Source organism: Canis lupus, chromosome 9 (genome assembly GCF_048164855.1).
Source record: "Canis lupus baileyi chromosome 9, mCanLup2.hap1, whole genome shotgun sequence".
Lineage (NCBI taxonomy): Eukaryota > Metazoa > Chordata > Mammalia > Carnivora > Canidae > Canis > Canis lupus.
In genome coordinates this window covers 14,758,010-14,775,469 of record NC_132846.1, presented here as the reverse complement: position 1 = coordinate 14,775,469, position 17,460 = coordinate 14,758,010, and the positions used below count along the sequence as shown (strand labels likewise).

Below are 17,460 nucleotides of genomic sequence, written 5' to 3'. Positions count from 1 at the left end.
GAGACTTGGATACATAATAACACAATAACATAATAACATAATAACAATAAAGCTAGCATTTCTTATAGATCATTTTTGGGAAAAAATAGTGTCCAACAATAGTGGGAAGAAAGCGGTGGGAGTTTGCAAAGTAATAAATTTTGGACCTTTTAAAATTTTCATGGGCATCTGCTTCTGAAGCTTTCTGCTTCAGGCTTTATAGAAATCTGTGGAAAAATCTGGTTTTTGATTTAAGAAAAATTTGAGCTGGTGTCAAGGTTTGTTCAGCTAGCTAGGAATCCAGAGACAATTTTGGATTTACATTTTCTTGTGTTCCTTCCTAGGCTTGGAGAATTTATCAGTCATTCTCATTGCCCATTAATCTTTAAGAACAATCTCTAATTTACAACATTTGTGAAGAGGATTCATTAGAGAAATATCTATCATTTCTCATGGATTTAATAACATTTTATACTTTAGTATAAAGTAACTTTGTTACTTTAGCATAAAATGCCAAAGTATTTTATACCTTGGTAACTTTTGTCACCGAGTTAAAGACCATTATCAGAGATAACATTATTTTTTGCCTTTTCCACCTTGTTCAGAGTTTTTTTGAAATTGCTGAACAAGGACATGAGGAGGTCCATTGATTATTGTTGTGATCAGTATGAAAAAGCTGATTTATAGATATTTCTAGTTGGTACAATGTTAGGTATAAAAACTTTAGTATACACAAAAATAGATAGCATTCATTATGACAGTAAAAATGCAAGTAACTATAAGAAAAACAGAAAGATGAGTACACAAAATTATTTTTATGAGTTAAACCACAGCTACTTTTACTTTAGTACCAACTATGGCATGATTTTTTCCCCCAATTTCTTAATTGGAATATTTTGAGTCAAAAAAGTTGAAAGAATGGTACAAGTAACACTAAATGGCCTTTACCTTAGGTTTGTGAATTGTTAATATTTCCTGACAATTCTAAAGAGTTACAGCACATCTTTTATTTGGCCAGCTGAGAATTGTATTTTGTTTCTGTTTATTTTGTTGTTGTTGTTAGTTTGCTTCTTGGTGATTAGTTACAGAGACAAAAAGACAGTACAACAGAAGTATCCCCTCACTTTGGTCAGTGTCAACCTCATGGTATTTGCTACTTATGAGCCATTTGTTCAGGGCATGGGTTCTCTTGGAGCATAGCAAGAGAAGAAGAGGAGAAAGAAGACTATCTTTCCTCTATAAAATGTCTTTTCAGGGATCCCTGGGTGGCGCAGCGGTTTGGCGCCTGCCTTTGGCCCAGGGCGCGATCCTGGAGACCCAGGATCGAATCCCACATCGGGCTCCCGGTGCATGGAGCCTGCTTCTCCCTCTGCCTGTGTCTCTGCCTCTCTCTCTCTCTGTGACTATCATAAGTAAATAAATAAAAATTAAAAAAAAATGTCTTTTCACCCCTGTTGCTGAGTACTTGCTGGTCTGAAGAATTAACCATGTGCATCAAGGTAGGGTGAATTCCATTTTCTTTTTTTCTTAGCAAGTGAAGAAAGTTCAATCTTTCTAGGTTTTTCTGATATACTGTATTATCCATCAGAAAGTTTGCTATGATTCTGGATTCCCTTATATTTCCCACAAACCTGTCTTCAGAGTTAATAGTTTATAGCACTCTCGTTCAGATAAGAGGGATTGGTGCTGGAGGATTTATGATATCTAACCTAATTTTCCATCACCATACCTTGACCTTGGCCTTATAAGTTGTAGCCCATACAAAGCAATCGATTGCTATCTGATTGAAGCAAATGACCCTCTTTAACTCTAGGGCAATAGCTAATAAGGTCTTGATAATTGTGATTTATCCACTGTCAGTTGTGATTGCATGTGCCCCTGTGAAGCTGTCCTGAATTGATGGATGCAACTTGTATGACAGGAAGCCGGTTCCAGGGGCTTTCTCCTTTTATCCTTAGCCTCACCAGGGCTCCCAGAAAGGGATTGATGAAGTCATTTTTCTTTCATTGTGGTCTTCTATAATGAAATATGGTAAAAATTCATCTTCTCTTGAGTATGCCATTTTTTCCTTGTCAGATCTACAGTCTTTCCCTGACTGAACCAATTTGTTATCTACAAAAGCAGTGGCCTTGCACTTCCATTGATTCAAGGAGCTCTGGATTGGCCAAGAGGAGTTTTCTTCTATGAATTTAGGAAAGGGTCAGCTCTTACCTTAGCCAGGATGTTTGGTTTCCATCTTAATGGATTTGAGAGAAAAAGAAATGACAGTTAGGGTGACCCTCTGCAATACCTCAAACTGTTTCATCCTTCAAGCATAACCAAAACTCTGGGCGAGGAGAAACCCAAAGTTATTTTTCTGTGTGTTCCAGGATCAAAGGATATCTTAGTCATCAGTAGAAATGGAGATGCGATAGTTTGGATCCCCTCATTTAAAGAAGTTATCACTTATGAATTTGAGGAACTCTTAGAGTTAAGCTCTTTTTGCTTGTGGCTGGTCCAAAGTGGAAACCTCTTGACATGCCCTTTAAAGTATCGAATCAAAAAAAAAAAAAAAAAAAGTATCGAATCATGGGTAATAGCCTATTAACATGTGAAAGCAGCTGGGGTAGGAAGCAATTTAGTATCCTGATATCCAGCCCTGCCACAGTGATACCTTTTTATATATATTTTTTCCACTGACTTTTGCTTGGTAATACTTAATTTCAACTCATGTGTATATGAAGTTCAATTTGTTTTTGTGTTTGTACGGATTTATTGCCTAAATAAAATTACTGTGTGATAAACATTTCTTGGGCACAGGAAAATGAAGACTCCTTATAGTTAAGTGAGGCAGCATGTTTTGGTTGTCATATTAAATGTGAGCCCTCTTATCATCAATGATAATGATAATGATATCATCAATGATAATGTTGATTGCGATATGATTGTGATTGGTTCTTAGGCAACACCTGACATGTGACTCAAGATACCTGCCTATTAGTACAAATAGAATCATCTCAATCATAATGACCCAAATGACTTTGGTTCTTATCCCACACACTCCAGCAGGGCTTCACCCTGTAAAGCATTTTTAGAAGTCTCCAGCAGAAAAACAAAAAACAAAAAACAAAAAACAAAAAAACAAAAAAAGAAGTCACCAGCAGGGTTCTCCTAAGGGCGTGCAAAGGAACACTCTCCAGCCTGGCACTGCTGCTGCTTTGCCACCTCCATGAGGTACCCCTTAGGTCCTGCTGTCTCCTGCTGGGGCCCAGTGCCATGTCTGAGTCCTCAGTCCTCATATTGTCCCCGATGCCCTAGGATTTCCACAGACCAGAGCTGTGTGGCATCTGTGAGGTGGGGAGGGATGCCCTCTGACCTTAGAGCTTGATGGTGCTCTCAGCTAGGGGGATTACAGAGCAGTAGGGCCCAAACATATCACTAGAGCTTTTTCCTTTTCATGCTACTTGTACTCCTTAGAATCCAGGTATGCATCCAACTGGGGGTGGGCTTGATAGTGTCGTAATTATTGTTGCAGACAGTTAACAGTTATCGAGTATTTACTATAGGCTTAGCTGTGTGATAAGCCCTTTAATAATGACTGATTGATTGATTTTTAAAGATTTTATTTATTTATTCATGAGAGACACAGCGAGAGGCAGAGACATAGGCAGAGGGAGAAGCAGGCTCCCTGTGGGAAGCCTGGTGGCAGGACTCAATCCCAGGACACATCAGGATCACAACCTGAGCCAAAGGCAGAGGCCCAACCACTGAACCACCCAGGTGCCCCTGATTCCTTTTAATTCTAGATTCTATTATTATTTCCATTTTACAGAGGAGGAAGTCAAGTCTTCAGAAGTTCATTTACTTGCCCAAGATTACCTAGTCAGTACTGGCAGTCTGACCTCCAGTTCACTATCTTTTTTTTTTTTTTTTTTTTTAAGATTTTCATTTATTTATTTAGACAGAGAGTGAGAGAGCACAAGCAGTGGCAGAGGGACAAGCAGACTCCCACTGAGCAGGGAGCTGGAACACGGGACTTGATCCCAGGACCCTGGGTCATGACCTGAGCTGAAGGCAGATGCCCAACTGACTGAGCCACCCAGGCACACCTAGAATTCTGAATGTCACCACAGAAAGGCCTAACTGGAGGGAATTTGTGTTTTATATACATTGATTCCCAAGATGCAAGTCTGTACATATGTAGCAGTACATGTGGGGAACTACTAGTAGTTGGCTTTCTGGGGATAGTCTCTTGAGGGCTCTGACCAAGCCAAGTAGAAGGGCTGGGGTCACAGCTTAGGTGAGGATGTTGAAAAAAAATTTAAAGATTTTATTTATTTATTCATGAAACACACAGAGAGAGGCAGAGATTAGACCTCTAAGGGGGAGGCACAGCTTTGCTAGGAACTGTCTTAGCTCTGAGTAGGGGTGCTGTGGGCTTGAGAACCAGACCCCCAGGAAGGAGAAAACAGCTGGGATGAGGCTAGTAGCACAAACAAAACTGCAAACTGCATCTAAATGCTGCTGCTGGGGCAGAAGCGTTGCCAATGTGTTGCTCAGAGGGCTTGTGAACAGACGGGAAGGATTCTCTTCTCCTTCCTCCAGCCTCCCAGCCCTGATCTACAGAACAGAGCCTAACTGGGAGACTGCTGGCCAAGCAGAAATGTGGCTTGCAGAGTCCCAGTCCCAGGGCCACAAAGCCGAGCACAGAAGATGGGTTTGGAGCTGAGAAGCTGTGTATATAGCTTAGTAATTGGCATACACCTCGATGGTGTCTAAATTCAGATAGTTTCAAGTTGCATCAGTCAGCCTCATAAGTAAGGTCTACAGATTTCAATTACTTAAAGGGACAGTCTGGTGACTAAAGGAAGAATGATTTATTGCAGCATGACATTTGAATTGTTCCAGGGGGACGAGGCAGATAAAATATCATCAGGCTGGTGTTAGGAAGTGAATCTGGAAGGATGAAAAGGAGTTCCTTGGGCAGGGGAAGAACCCATGGAAGAACTAACCACTAAGCAGTGTAAGAAGGGTGTTCCAGTCAGAAGGAACCCATGTGCAAAGGCCAAAAAGAGGGCCTGAACCCTTAGGTAGGCTGAGTTGCAAGAAAACCCCTAGGGCAAAGCTACGCAAGTCCTTGGGCTTCCCTGGGATGAGGCAGGAGTTGGGGCATGGGTGACTGAGGAGAACAGAATACTCCCTCAGGACCAGTGGCCTCCTAGGGATCTCACCTTCAGAGTAATTAGGACCCTCTACCAGTTCTTTCTATTTAAGAACAATGTTTTATGCTGGGCGGAACTTGGACGAGGTAATTAAAATCTCTGATTAGAGAATATTATTCCTATTTGAGCACTGTATGTTAAATAAGTAACATTTAAATTAAACAAATTATTCCCATTTGACAAATAAGGAGACTGAGGCTCTAAGAAGTTAAGTAACCTGCCCATGATCACAAAATCAGCAGCTCAAATACCCTAATTTCCAGGGTGCCTGGAAAGGTAAGTCAGTTAACCATCTGCCTTGGGCTCAGGTCATGATCTGGGGGTCCTGGGATGGAGCTCGGGCTCCTTGCTCAGTGGGGAGCCTGCTTCTCTCTCTCCGTCTGCCTCTCCCTCTGCTTGTGCTCTCTCGCTCCATCTCTGTCAAATAAACAAATAATCTTCAAATAACCTAATTTCTGGACATCTTCACCTGGATATCCCCATGGATCCTCCAACTGAGCACATTCCCACATGCACTCCTCCCCTTCTTCCACGCCTAGCTTCGGACCTCCTTTCTGGGTCCCTGAAGTCATGTCCTAGGTTCTTTCCTTCTTCCTGCCTCCGTGCCCCCACCTCACCCTACGTGATCAACCACCGAGTCTTATAGACTTTACCTTCTAAATGCACATTCTCTATCCTCTGTCATTGTTGGTTTTTCTTCGTTCGAGTACTCACTTGATTGTTTCTCAATATTCACTGGTCCTGCTGCTTCCAGCTTTGTCCTCCTCCAACCCAGGCATCATTCTGGGCCAGAGAAAGCTTTCAAAAACACAAAAATCATGTCATCCCCCTTCTTAAAACTTCAGTGGCTTATTAGAGAAAATCTAAGCTCTCACTTCACTGTGAGGCTACAGTAATATGGTCTCTCCTAAGTTCCCTGGCTTTGCTCGCTGTCGTCTCTCTATCCTGGGGGCAGACCAGAGGACAGAGCTGGCCGGGGAAACAAGATCAGGGGTCACCTTCCTACCTCCACTGCCTAAGCTGCAGGCAAGAAATTGCAGTGATGTCACACTTTTCTGTGACTTCCAGCAGGTCACCTACCTCTGATTCAGGGGCTGTGCCACTTGGGCTGCTGCTCACATCAGTGTAGCTATGATGCATGCCTGCTGGCTTCCGCTGGCTGGGCTGGAATGAAGGTGCAAGGATGCCTCTGGGTATTGTTTCTGTCCTATCCTTCTTACCTCCCTCCCTCGCTCCCTCTCCTTTCTTTCTTTCTTTCTTTCTTTCTTTCTTTCTTTCTTTCTTTCTTTCTTTCTTTCTTTCTTTCTTTCTTTCTTTCTTTCTTTCTTCTTTTCTTTCTTCTTCTTTCTTTCTTTCTTTCTTTCTTTCTTTCTTTCTTCTTTCTTTCTTCTTTTCTTTCTTTCTTTTTCATTCATAAAAAGTATATTTATATTAGGAACCTCTTATTTATTTATTTAAAAGATTTTATTTCTTTATTCATGAGAGATGCAGACAGAGAGGCGGAGACATAAGCAGGAGAAGCAGGCTCCTCATGGGGAGCCTGACATGGGACTCGATCCCAGGACCCTGGGATCACACCCTGAGCTGAAGGCAGACACACTCAACCAATGAGCCACCCAGGTGTCCCGGACAGGAACCTTTTAATTCAAAAGGCAGAAACTCAATTAAATTAATTTAAGCCTAAAAAGGGAATTTATTGACATATTTAAAACTGGTACATTTAGGGGTAGAGCTGAATCCAGGGATATAAATATTATTTTCTCTCTCTTCCCTTCTGTTTTGCTACTCTCTGTGTTGGCCACATTCTCTCCTATTTCAAGATGTGTTAGGAGGTGTGTAGGAGGTGAAGGGCGGCCGGCTAGCCTGCAGCTTTCTGTCTACCCATAAGAATTGGAAGCTGCTCTCAACATCTCTCCATAAAATACCAAGGAAAGACTCTTGGGGGTGCCTGGTTGGCTCAGCTGATTAAGCGTCTGAACTCTTGATCTCAGCTCAGGCATTGATCTCAGGGTTGTAAGTTCAAGCCCTGCATTGGACTCCACATTGGGCTCCATGCTGGATGTGAAGCCTACTTAAGGAAAAAAAAAAAAAAAGAAGAAAGAATGATTGGTTCTGCTTTCCTAATTTGTCCTTGCTTCAGTTTACCCCCTGCCCTCTAATCCCTGGGGCTAGGGGGAAGGGGAACATTGATTACCAAAGCCTGGATCAAAAGTTCATCCCTAAGGTCAAGGGTGTGGGACGCTGTGATTGGTATTTATCCAGAAGCACAAAGAATTGGAGGGGTAGCTACCCAAAGAAAATGGGGGTGCTACTACTAGAATATGGAGGAAAATAATTTTGGGCAGATGGGAAAAAAAGGCAACCAAGCTGATGTCTATACGACGATATTGCCATCACCACCATTATCGAGCAACTCCTGTGTCCTAGGCACAGAGCAGGTCCTTTATGTACACAGGCCCTTTCTGAATATTACCCATGATGCTCACCATTTTAGAGAAGAGGAAACTGCCACTTAGACAATTTAACATTCTTGCTTGAAGTCTTGGCCTAACTGGCCGCCTGACTCCTGGTCTGTGTGCATTACATTACACTGCCTTCTCTTGGTTCAGGAGCCCTCTGTCGCCACTGCATATTAATTATGGCTCACAAATGACCCTATGGAGGAGCAACTGGACGAGTGCATGACTTATTAAATTGGTCACAGTGGCCGACTTATGTTTTTATAATATCGAAGGTGCATTTTTATGATCCAGTCTGTGGAATGTCAATGAACGGCTACTGTCCTCACATGGGCTGAATATGACCACCGAGCTGAAGATGAGGAGGGACGAGCTGTTTAATAGAAACAGGGCTGTACATGGCAGAAAGTCCAAACCCACCTACAGAGTTCAGTGTTGCAAATAAACATTAAAAAAAAAAAAAAAAAAAAAAAAAGAAGCCTACAAAGCATTTTTTCATCTAGTTTTTTACTTTGGATGATTTAAATGAAAAAATTATTTACTATTGGTTTGCCTCTAGCTGTTAAAGACTTTAAGCATTTGGGTAAATAGTAATAAAATCAAATATAATTTAGCCTTGATAAATGAGCTATATAGTGGATTAAGGGAAGGAGTCAATGCTACTTAAATATATATACTTAAAATATACCTATATAGTACTGAAATATACCCCCCTTACACACATTGAAAATGTATATGTTTAAAATATGGCTCACCTACTCACTGAAGAAATTTGGAGGTATTAATATGGATCCTGGTCTCATTTTGATTATGGAATACTTCACTAGGTTGGGGGGACTGTCAAGGCACTTGAAAAACATTTGTTTGATTTAAGTCTCCTGGTCATACCTTTTCAATTAGTGGATGGCTGTTACAAAAGGGTTAGAGACTGCAATTCCTTATAGGCTGGTCTCATGGTACTGTCCCCTCCACCATCTCCTGCTGAGGGTGGGAGGTCATATTTCTATTCTCCTAGTCAAAGGTGAGTACCCAGACCAATGTGAGTCAGGCTACATGTTGGTCAATGGTCTATAAGACGACATGATACCAAGGATCTGCCCAGATTGTTCTGATGGTGATCACAGTGGAATGAGCAATGTCTTCATCTTTAAGAAGATCGAGATACAGAGAGAGTTGATTGGTTGTGGGTGCAGGAACTGAAAATACAAAGGGAGGGAAGTCTGCAGATGCCATGGCTTCCTCAAAGCCATGAGGAGGCTGAGGTCAAGAGATAGAGGAAGAGCACATACAGTCCCTGGTCATGTACCCTGAGCTGGGTCTTGCAGCCGGATACAGGCAATCCTTGAAGGGGGTTTCCCTGGGCCAGGGCATTTAGGAAACACCATATGTACATCCCCTGTGGGAGAGTCCCATGGTGCTTTGGCATTTTAAAGACTCTGAGGATCCCCAGGAAGAAGCTTCTCTAATGTTAACTCGGTGTTTCCCAGACTTAATTGACAACAGAACTCTCTCCTGTTAACATCTTTTATAAAACCGTGTTCCATGGAACAGAATTTAGAGGAGGAGCTGGCATGAGGGCAACCATTCCCAAAGGACGAATGGGAGCAGAATCAGAGGCAGCTCTGTCCCCACATTAGGGGAGCGAGGGCACTCTTGCTAAGGGGGTGACAAGACTTCCTGGTCATTATATCTGTTTCACACTCTGAACTGCCTTCCAGTTATTGTGAGGTCTGGGTACAACTGCCCTTGGCTGCCATAATATTTTAGTATTTCTTTGTGAGTATTCTTATCTCAAGTCTCCACTAATTAAGATGAATTGGGAGAGTCTTTTTTTTTTTTTTTCTTCTTCTTGTAACTGAGAGTCTGACAAATGTATGTTAGGATGTTAGAGTGACTTTTTGGTTGTCTCACCAGATGGTATGACAGGTGACAAATGCCCCCACTTCCCCACTCATGAAATGTTGGACCCCCCCCTAGGAAGGACATGGCTGAGAGACAGTGAGCTGGTATTGCCAGCATTCACCCCTCAGATGCTCTAGGAGAGGGTGAAGAGGGTGAAGAATCATCGTGAGTGTGGGCAATGAGAATTCTTGGGGAGAGTTGTCAGTGTGCCTTGCTTGGGGAGGAGAGAGAGCTTCCATGAGGCTGTAAACCAAATGAAGCTTCAGAGATCCAGGTGAAGGGACTGGTACATGTCTTTTTCTTGCCAGAGCCAGCACAGTAAGGCAAGAAGATGAAGATAGAAGAAATGTACTTCCAGTGGTGGAGGAGCTTAAGGTGTGAACAGGTGAGGCCCCAGGGACAAGGAGGTGGGACTTGGGTTGTCCTAAAAAGATTGATCTCCTGGAAGGCTAGGTGAACCCAGCATTAAGAGGCTGGAGGTAGGGATGCCTGGGTGGCTCAGTGGTTGCGCGTTTGCCTTCGCCTCAGGGCCTGATCCCGGGGTCCTGGGATCGAGTCTCGCTTCAGGCTCCCCATGGGGAGCCTGCTTCTCCCTCTGCTTGTGTCTCTGCCTCTCCGTGTGTCTCTCATGAATAAATAAAATCTTAAAAAAAAAAAAAGAGGCTGGAGGTGGGCAGAGGGGAAGCTGGAGCTGAGGGACACCACTGGTGGCCAGTTGGAGGAACTCCCACCTATACTGGTGACTACATCAAAGTCTTCAGTGGGGAGGAGGGTCCAGTGAGAAGAAGAGCCAGTAATTGTGCATCTCCGCATTGAGACCTACTTTCAGATTATAACTCCTCCGGTGTTGGAGGACTTCGATGTCATTACCTGTTTTCCCTTTCAGTCCTGGAAGGAGCCAGAAGCAGCAGAGGACACCAGGGATGAGGTTGAGGTAGGCATAGAAGGTAGGCCCCACACCCACCATCCTCAGGAGGTTTTCCATCAGAAAACAGGGAAGTTTGTAGATAAACTGTTTGAGCAGACAAGAGTTTTTGCCTAAAAGTGACTAAAGGATTTTTATTTTTTGAGTAGCTGGAGAATCTGTGAGCTTTAAGCTGGGAAGGAGCAGGTCTACCCAGTGGGTTTTGTAGAGGTAGTCATACCTTTGGGTCATTCAGTTCTGCACTCTACACCCTGTGAATAGGATGAATCTAAAAATCAGTTTAAAAGGTTTATAAGTGTTTATACTGCCTCCTAAGTACCTATTGTTGACCTAAATAAAGAGGCAAACTGAGGCAAGCTAAAAGAAATGAGTTTATGCAGGAAGGGTAAAGGGATCGCAATTCAGGACAAGCAAACTGGCAAGCTGCAGGCGGGTCTGCTGAGGGTTGGGGTGGGCTGCACCTACTGGCAGGGAGCACAGGAGGGGGGAGTCCAGTTAGAGTCTGTTCAAGTAAAAAGCAAACAGAAACACCCTTGAAAAATTTCCTAAGCAGATAGAATCAGACCAGTCATACACACAAAGCTCAATTCAGCCCAGTTTGTGGGATAGTCTGACCTAGGTCGTTTCCAGTTTATGCCTCTGGCAAAACTTCCCTAGACTGATAAGAGACAACCTCTGATCAACCTCCAATCTGCTAAAAAATCCCACCCTATCAGTTTTCTGTATGTCAGGTATTTATGTGGAATCACTCAGTTGTTTTCCTGAGGGCACATGTGTGAAATTCCCCATTTTATGTCCTCTGGTTGTATTTTTTAACTAAGTAACTAACTAACTAACTAACTAACTAACAACATTTTTTTGAGAAGGAGGAGGGACTAAGGGAGAGGGAGAAAGAGAATCTTAAGCAGACTCCACACTCAGTATGGAGCCAGATGCAGGGCTCAATCTCATGACCCTGAGATCATGACCTGAGCTGAAACCAAGAGTTGGACACAAGGGACTGAGCCACCCAGGTGCCCCTCCTCTGGTTGTATTTTATTTATTTATTTATTTATCTATTTATTTATTTATTTATTTATTTATTTATTTATTTATGATTTCATTTATTTATTCATAAGAGACACACAGAGAGAGGCAGAGACACAGGCAGAGGGAGAAGCAGGCTTCTTGCAGGGAGCCCGATGTGGGACTTGATCCCAGGACTCTGGGATCACACCCTGAGCCAAAGGCAGACGCTCAACCACTGAGCCACCCAGGCATCCCTCGTTGTATTTTAGATTGAAATTCTTTCACACTATGCATGAACTAATTCTAACATAAAAGACTTTGGCCACAGCCAATCCATATGCAGTCCATTCTTCAGCGTTATTAAGCACCTCACCTGGACACTGGAGCTGTGAGGGTGAGTAAGAGCTGCTTCCTGCCCCCAAGAAGAGTCTTATCTAGTCTGAGAAGTCCCAGGTGAGCCTGGTGCTTTCTTACTTCGGGTCATCTAAGAATAACCATAGTACCTGAAATTCGATAGGTCTGGGTTGGGACCTAGGAATCTTCATTGTTAGCCCCTTGTTCTAAGGCCACTGATGGAGAAATAATAATCAGCACCACATACCAGAGCAGTTTTAAAAAAATATTTTATTTATTTGCGAGAGTAGACGAGAAAGCGAGTGAGCAAGCAAGAGAGAGAGAGTGAGAGAGCACAAGCAGGGGGAGCTGGAGAGGGAGAGGGAGAAGCAGGCTCATCCCAGGACCCTGAGATCATGACCTCTGCTGAAGGCAGGTGCTTAACTGACTGAGCCACCCAAGTGCCCCCACAACAGTTTTAATACCCTATGCCCGTGCATTGCCGACTGCTAAAGAGTTTGCTCCAACATGCTGGATGATAATACTTATCCGTTTGGATAAAACAAAGTTTCTGCCTCTTCTTTATAGTTTCTTATTGTATTATTATTTTTTTTAAGTAATCTCTGTTCCCAAAGTGGGGCTTGTTCTTAAGACCCTGAGATCAAGAATCACATGTTTTACCAACTGAACCAGCTAGGTGTCTCCATGCCTGTTCTTTATGACATTAAATGAACACAGCCAGATAGATTTTCACCAAATTAGAAGAGTATGTTTGGGTTTGTGTGACTTAAAAGAAAGGGTAAGGGAAATTTATTTGGGGAGTTCTGGTGGAAGAGAACCTTCCAAGAAAGAGGCAGCCGTCTTCAGAGCAGTATCCGGCCCTGGATTCTGGCCCCACCACTCTCCCAAGAGCAGGCTGGGTTCAGGAAGGAAGCAGCAGGAGTTTATTGGCTTAATGGTGGTTAATGATTGATGTGAGCAGCCCAGAAGAGGCCTGGTGCCCGACAGCAGAATTTTCAGAAAAAGTCTGCAGGAGAAAACAGACTAGAAGCGTATGAACAGAGAGTTCTGATCCTCGTTTAGCTGTCTGTCACGGACATTTGGACAAGGGCCTTGCCTTTTCTGTTGCACTGATTATATAATTAGGACAAAACTGACTTTTTTCATAGGGTTGTTGTAAGGAATAATGAATGGAATCCCATGTTTGCACTTGGATACTTTATGAAAATGAGTAATTTTTTTTTTAAAGTGGGTTTGGTTGTTTGTTAAAAATGCAGAATAAGTGGGATAAGATAGATTTAATTGTAAGATGTTGGACTTAGTTTAATCTGGTGTTTCCTTATTGTACAATGCTTATTTCCTTTATTGTTTGTTTTGATGACTCAGTTTACAAGTGTGTTGTAATTTTAAAGTCACTTGTGATTAGATTATTAAAAATAACGTGCCTGGCTGGCTCAGTTGGTGGAGCGTGCACTCTTGATCTGAGTTTGAGCCTCACGTTGGATGTGGAAATTACTTAAAAATAAAATCTTAAAAGAAAAAAAATCTAGGGACATCTGTGTGGCTCAGGGCCTGATCCTGAGGTCCTGGGATTGAGTCCTGCATCGGGCTCCCCACAGGGAGCCTGCTTCTCCTTCTGCTATATCTCTGCCTCTCTCTTTGTCTCTCTCATGTATTAATAAATAAAATCTTAAAAAGAATCTAATGTGGGAACCAGTGCAATTAGAAGATAGGGTAGACATTTTTAGAAAGCTGACTAGTTTTTTAGGGTTAAAACAAATATGGAGAAGTTTGCTAAGCACCTGACTGTGGACTTACAAGCAGAGGAGTTTATACCCTTTTGGTTATTAATTTGCTAAGGGGCTCTGAGTCGTGAATATAGATGAAAATCTATGAAAAATTGACACGTGTACTCAAATTGGGGCAATATATCATCACCACACCCAAGATATGGTGTGATAGGAACATCTTAAATATTTAACGTAATGCTTGCCATATAATTTCATGTATGGCATTATCTTTAATAGGAGCTGATTAATGAAGGTGACACAAAGCAAGGATGAATATTAGCTATTCAGACACTGATGTTCAGATAGCCACCTGCAAAGTCATTTTTCTCCAAGTTCTATTCCTTAAGGATTATAGAAATGTCAATTGTTTTTGCAGAGTTTCCATTTCAAGAAGCAGTTATTCATACTCCCCAGAGAACTCTTCCCTAACAGACTACAATAAAACTTAGAATTAATGGCGGTGACATTTTAGACCTAAATTACTGCCTTCGTGGTTTAAATAATTATCTTGCCATGTCTATGCAAGAGACTTTCAAATTTTTCATTTCATTCCTGGCTTATCTCTCATCTCCACTGCTTGTCTTTTACAGCTGAATACAGGAAGCTGCATTTCTAATTTTCCCCTGAAAATTCTCCTGCTTATTAACAGTACTTTTGTGGTGATTCATCTAAAATAGTTTTTCAACAAGCTCTTTGCAAAGTTCCTCTCTTGGTGTCCATTTCTTTCTTCATTTTGGCGTTGAATAGCTGCTATGCATTGGTCCTTTCTGGCATTTATATGTTTCCTCACCTCTATTTCTTTGTTAACTGTAGTCCTCAAAGGTGACCCCCCAATACATATATATTTAATATATATATAATTTAATATTTAATATATAGTATTTACTTTTAAAAAGATGTATTTAATTATTTTAGAAAGTGAGTGGATGTGGAGCAGAGGGTGAATTTTTAAAAAACTTTTACTTTATTATTATTATTATTCTTATTTTTAAAGATTTTATTTATTTATTCATGAGAGGCACACACAGAAAGAGGCAGAGACATAGGCAGAGGGAGAAGGCCCCCTGTGGGCAGCCCAGCGTGGCACTTGAACTCAGGACTCTGGAATCATGCCTGGAGCCAAAGGTAAACACTCAACCACTGAGCCACCCAGGTGTCCCAAGGAAGAGAGAATCTGTTTTGTTTTGTTTTTTTTTTTATTAATTTATTCAGGAGAGACACAGAGAGAGAGAGGCAGAGACACAGGCAGAGAGAGAAGCAGGCTCCATTCAGGGAGCCCAATGTGGGACTCGATCCTGGGACTCCAGGATCACACCCTGGGCATGAAATGCAGGCGCTCAATCACTGAGCCACTCGGGTGTCCCAGAAAGAGAATCTTAAGTAGACTCTATGCAGAGCCAGTTGTGGGGTTTGATCCCATGACCCTGAGGTCACACCCTGAGCCAAAACCAAGAGTTGAACACTTAACTAACTGTGCCACCCAGGTGCCCCATATATAATTTATTTTTTAGAGCAGTTTTAGTTTTTCCATATATCCCCTGTCCCCACACATGCAATCTCCTTTATTATCAGTGTCCCCCCACCAGAGTGGGACATTTGGCACAGTTGGTGAACCTACATTTATACATCATAATCACCCATATATAGTCCATAGTTTTTGTTAGGGTTCCCTTTTTTTTTAATATTTTAAATTTATTTATTCATGAGAGACACAGAAAAACACAGAGACACAGGCAGAGGGAGAAGCAGGCTCCATGCAGGGAGCCCAATGTGGGACTCGGTCCCGGACCCTGGATCATGCCCTCGGCCGAAGGCAGACGCTCAACTGCTGAGCCAGGCATCCCAGGGTTCACTTTTTTAAAAAGTATAGTTGATAAACGATGTTACATTAGTTTTAGGTGTACAACTTAGTGATTATTAGGGTTAACTCTTGATGTTGTACCTTGTATGGATTTGGACGAATATATAATGACATGTATCCACCAGTATAATATTTTACAGAGTAGTTTCACTCCCCTAAAATCCTCTGGGCTCCACCTGTTCATTCCTCTACCCTGACTGTCAATTTTTAAATAAACAATTGTTAAGTGCCTACTATCAACTGGGAATGGACTAGTCACTTCAAAAACAAACTAAAAATAAGGTCGCCGCATGTTGTTAAGAATCATACAGTCAGTTGGGAAGCCAGTTACATAAACAAATAGCCTAATATAATAAGCTAAATTGCTTTAATGAGATTATGTGTCAGTGTTAATGGGGCCATAGGAGAAATGGAGCTCATAAGTTGACCTGGAGAGCATAGGGAAGGCTTCCCAACAGACATATCTTCTCTAGTAGGAGTGTGCTGGTATGCGATATGGGGAGAGGTTGGTACAGAGGTGGCAGGGGATGGCATCTAGGCTGAGAGAATGGCATGTAGCAAGAGCAAGGGACCAGCAGCTTTGGAGGACAAGGCATGCTTGGAGTAACCACAGCAATTTAGTATGTTTGAAGAACTGGCTGTGGGGTGTGGTGCAGAAGGAGATGAGACTTGGGAGGAAAGCAGGGACAAAGATCATGAAAGGTATTGAGTATCATGGCAAAGGAGTTTACTAGATTTTATCTTGGAGACATGGGAGAGCCACTGAAGGATTTTGAGCAGTATACTGATATGATCTGGTTTTTATGTTAGAAAAATCCAGTCTGGTGGAAGGATGGAAGATGGTTAGAGGGCAGAAGGTAGGAGGTGAGAAAGGCCAGTGAGGGTGCTTTCATAATATTTAGTTTGGGAGACAGAGAGGGAAAGAATAGGGCAGACGAGGAGAGATTTATGAAGTATCCAGGGCTTGGTAGTTGATTAGATGGGGGGCGGGGGGGCAAGGAAGAGGAAGGTTTCTGGCTTGGTCAGTTTGATATTTATCAAGATAGGGAAGACAGGGGTGCCGGCTGGCTCAGTCTGGGGAGCGTGTGACTCTTGATCTCAAGGTTGTGAGTTCGAGCCTCACATTGGGAGTAGAGAACTAAAACAAACAGAGAAGACAGAAAGAGGAATTGGTTTTGTGGGGAGGGGTTAAGAGGAAAGATGTGTTTGGTTTTGAGTATAGTGAGTGTAAGGAACTGCTGGAACATTCAGGTGGGAACGCCAAGAAGAACAGGGGCTCCACAGGTCTGGAGCTAAGAAGAACGTTCTGAGCTGGATGGAGATATTGATTTGGGAGTTATGCTGTGGGTGGGTGTGGTTAAGTAAGTGGGAGTAGAGTAGATGAGGGAGTAAGAGTAGAGTCGAGTAAGAAAAATGAGAAGACAAGACAGAAAATGAAAGAGGATCAGGCTGCAGACAGTAGGACAGTTCAAGCCTAAAGTCTTACAACAGGTGTCTCTCAAGAATACAGAGATTCTTATAGACAACCAGGATATCAGTTCTACATCAAAGAAAATCCACATTTCTTCAATAACATTCAAAATCTTGTCCGTGCTCAAATTCCCCAAACTGTATTTTTCAGATGTTCCTTAAAACCCAGGCCCCAATCAAGATTCTTTGATTGCTTTTGACTGTCACCTCTCCATTGTCTCTGTCTGAGAAGTCCCCCTACCTCCCTCTGTTGTCCGTGGCGCTGAGTGCTTTGAGAGTCTAGGTCAGTTGTTCTACAGGACAGTCCACATTCTGGATCATAGTTAGATTTAGGTCAGCCATTTCCAGCAGTTCACTGTAAGTGATGTTTTTACCTCCCACTGCATCATATCAGAAGAGATGCTAATGTCGAAGTCAGGCCCCTTTTATAATCAGATTTTTGACCTATATGTCTGAAACCATCCAAACTATTGCACTTGACAAAGACATAGATTTGGCTCCAAATGTTAGATTGATAGGTGGTCTTTTCTAC

The 17,460-nt window shown here is 42.4% G+C and overlaps 1 protein-coding gene across 11 annotated transcripts in view; it reads left to right on the top strand.

The window, feature by feature from the left end:
• The window catches only part of SPTSSA (serine palmitoyltransferase small subunit A), a 188,191-nt gene that overhangs the window by 69,963 nt on the left and 100,768 nt on the right, over positions 1-17,460 (top strand). For 7 of the 11 annotated variants that reach the window (XR_012036458.1, XR_012036460.1, XR_012036457.1 and 4 more), the window contains exons 2-3: positions 9,850-9,926; positions 10,428-10,475. Coding sequence is in view for 2 of the 11 variants with exons in the window: in XM_072838232.1 (XP_072694333.1) it covers positions 9,873-9,926; positions 10,428-10,475 (102 nt within the window). In the remaining 9 variants the exon portion in view is untranslated. Of the gene's footprint in view, positions 1-9,849; positions 9,927-10,427; positions 10,489-14,187; positions 14,415-17,460 lie in introns of those variants that run through there. The other 4 variants (XR_012036454.1, XM_072838231.1, XR_012036459.1 and 1 more) reach the window with 3 other exon arrangements.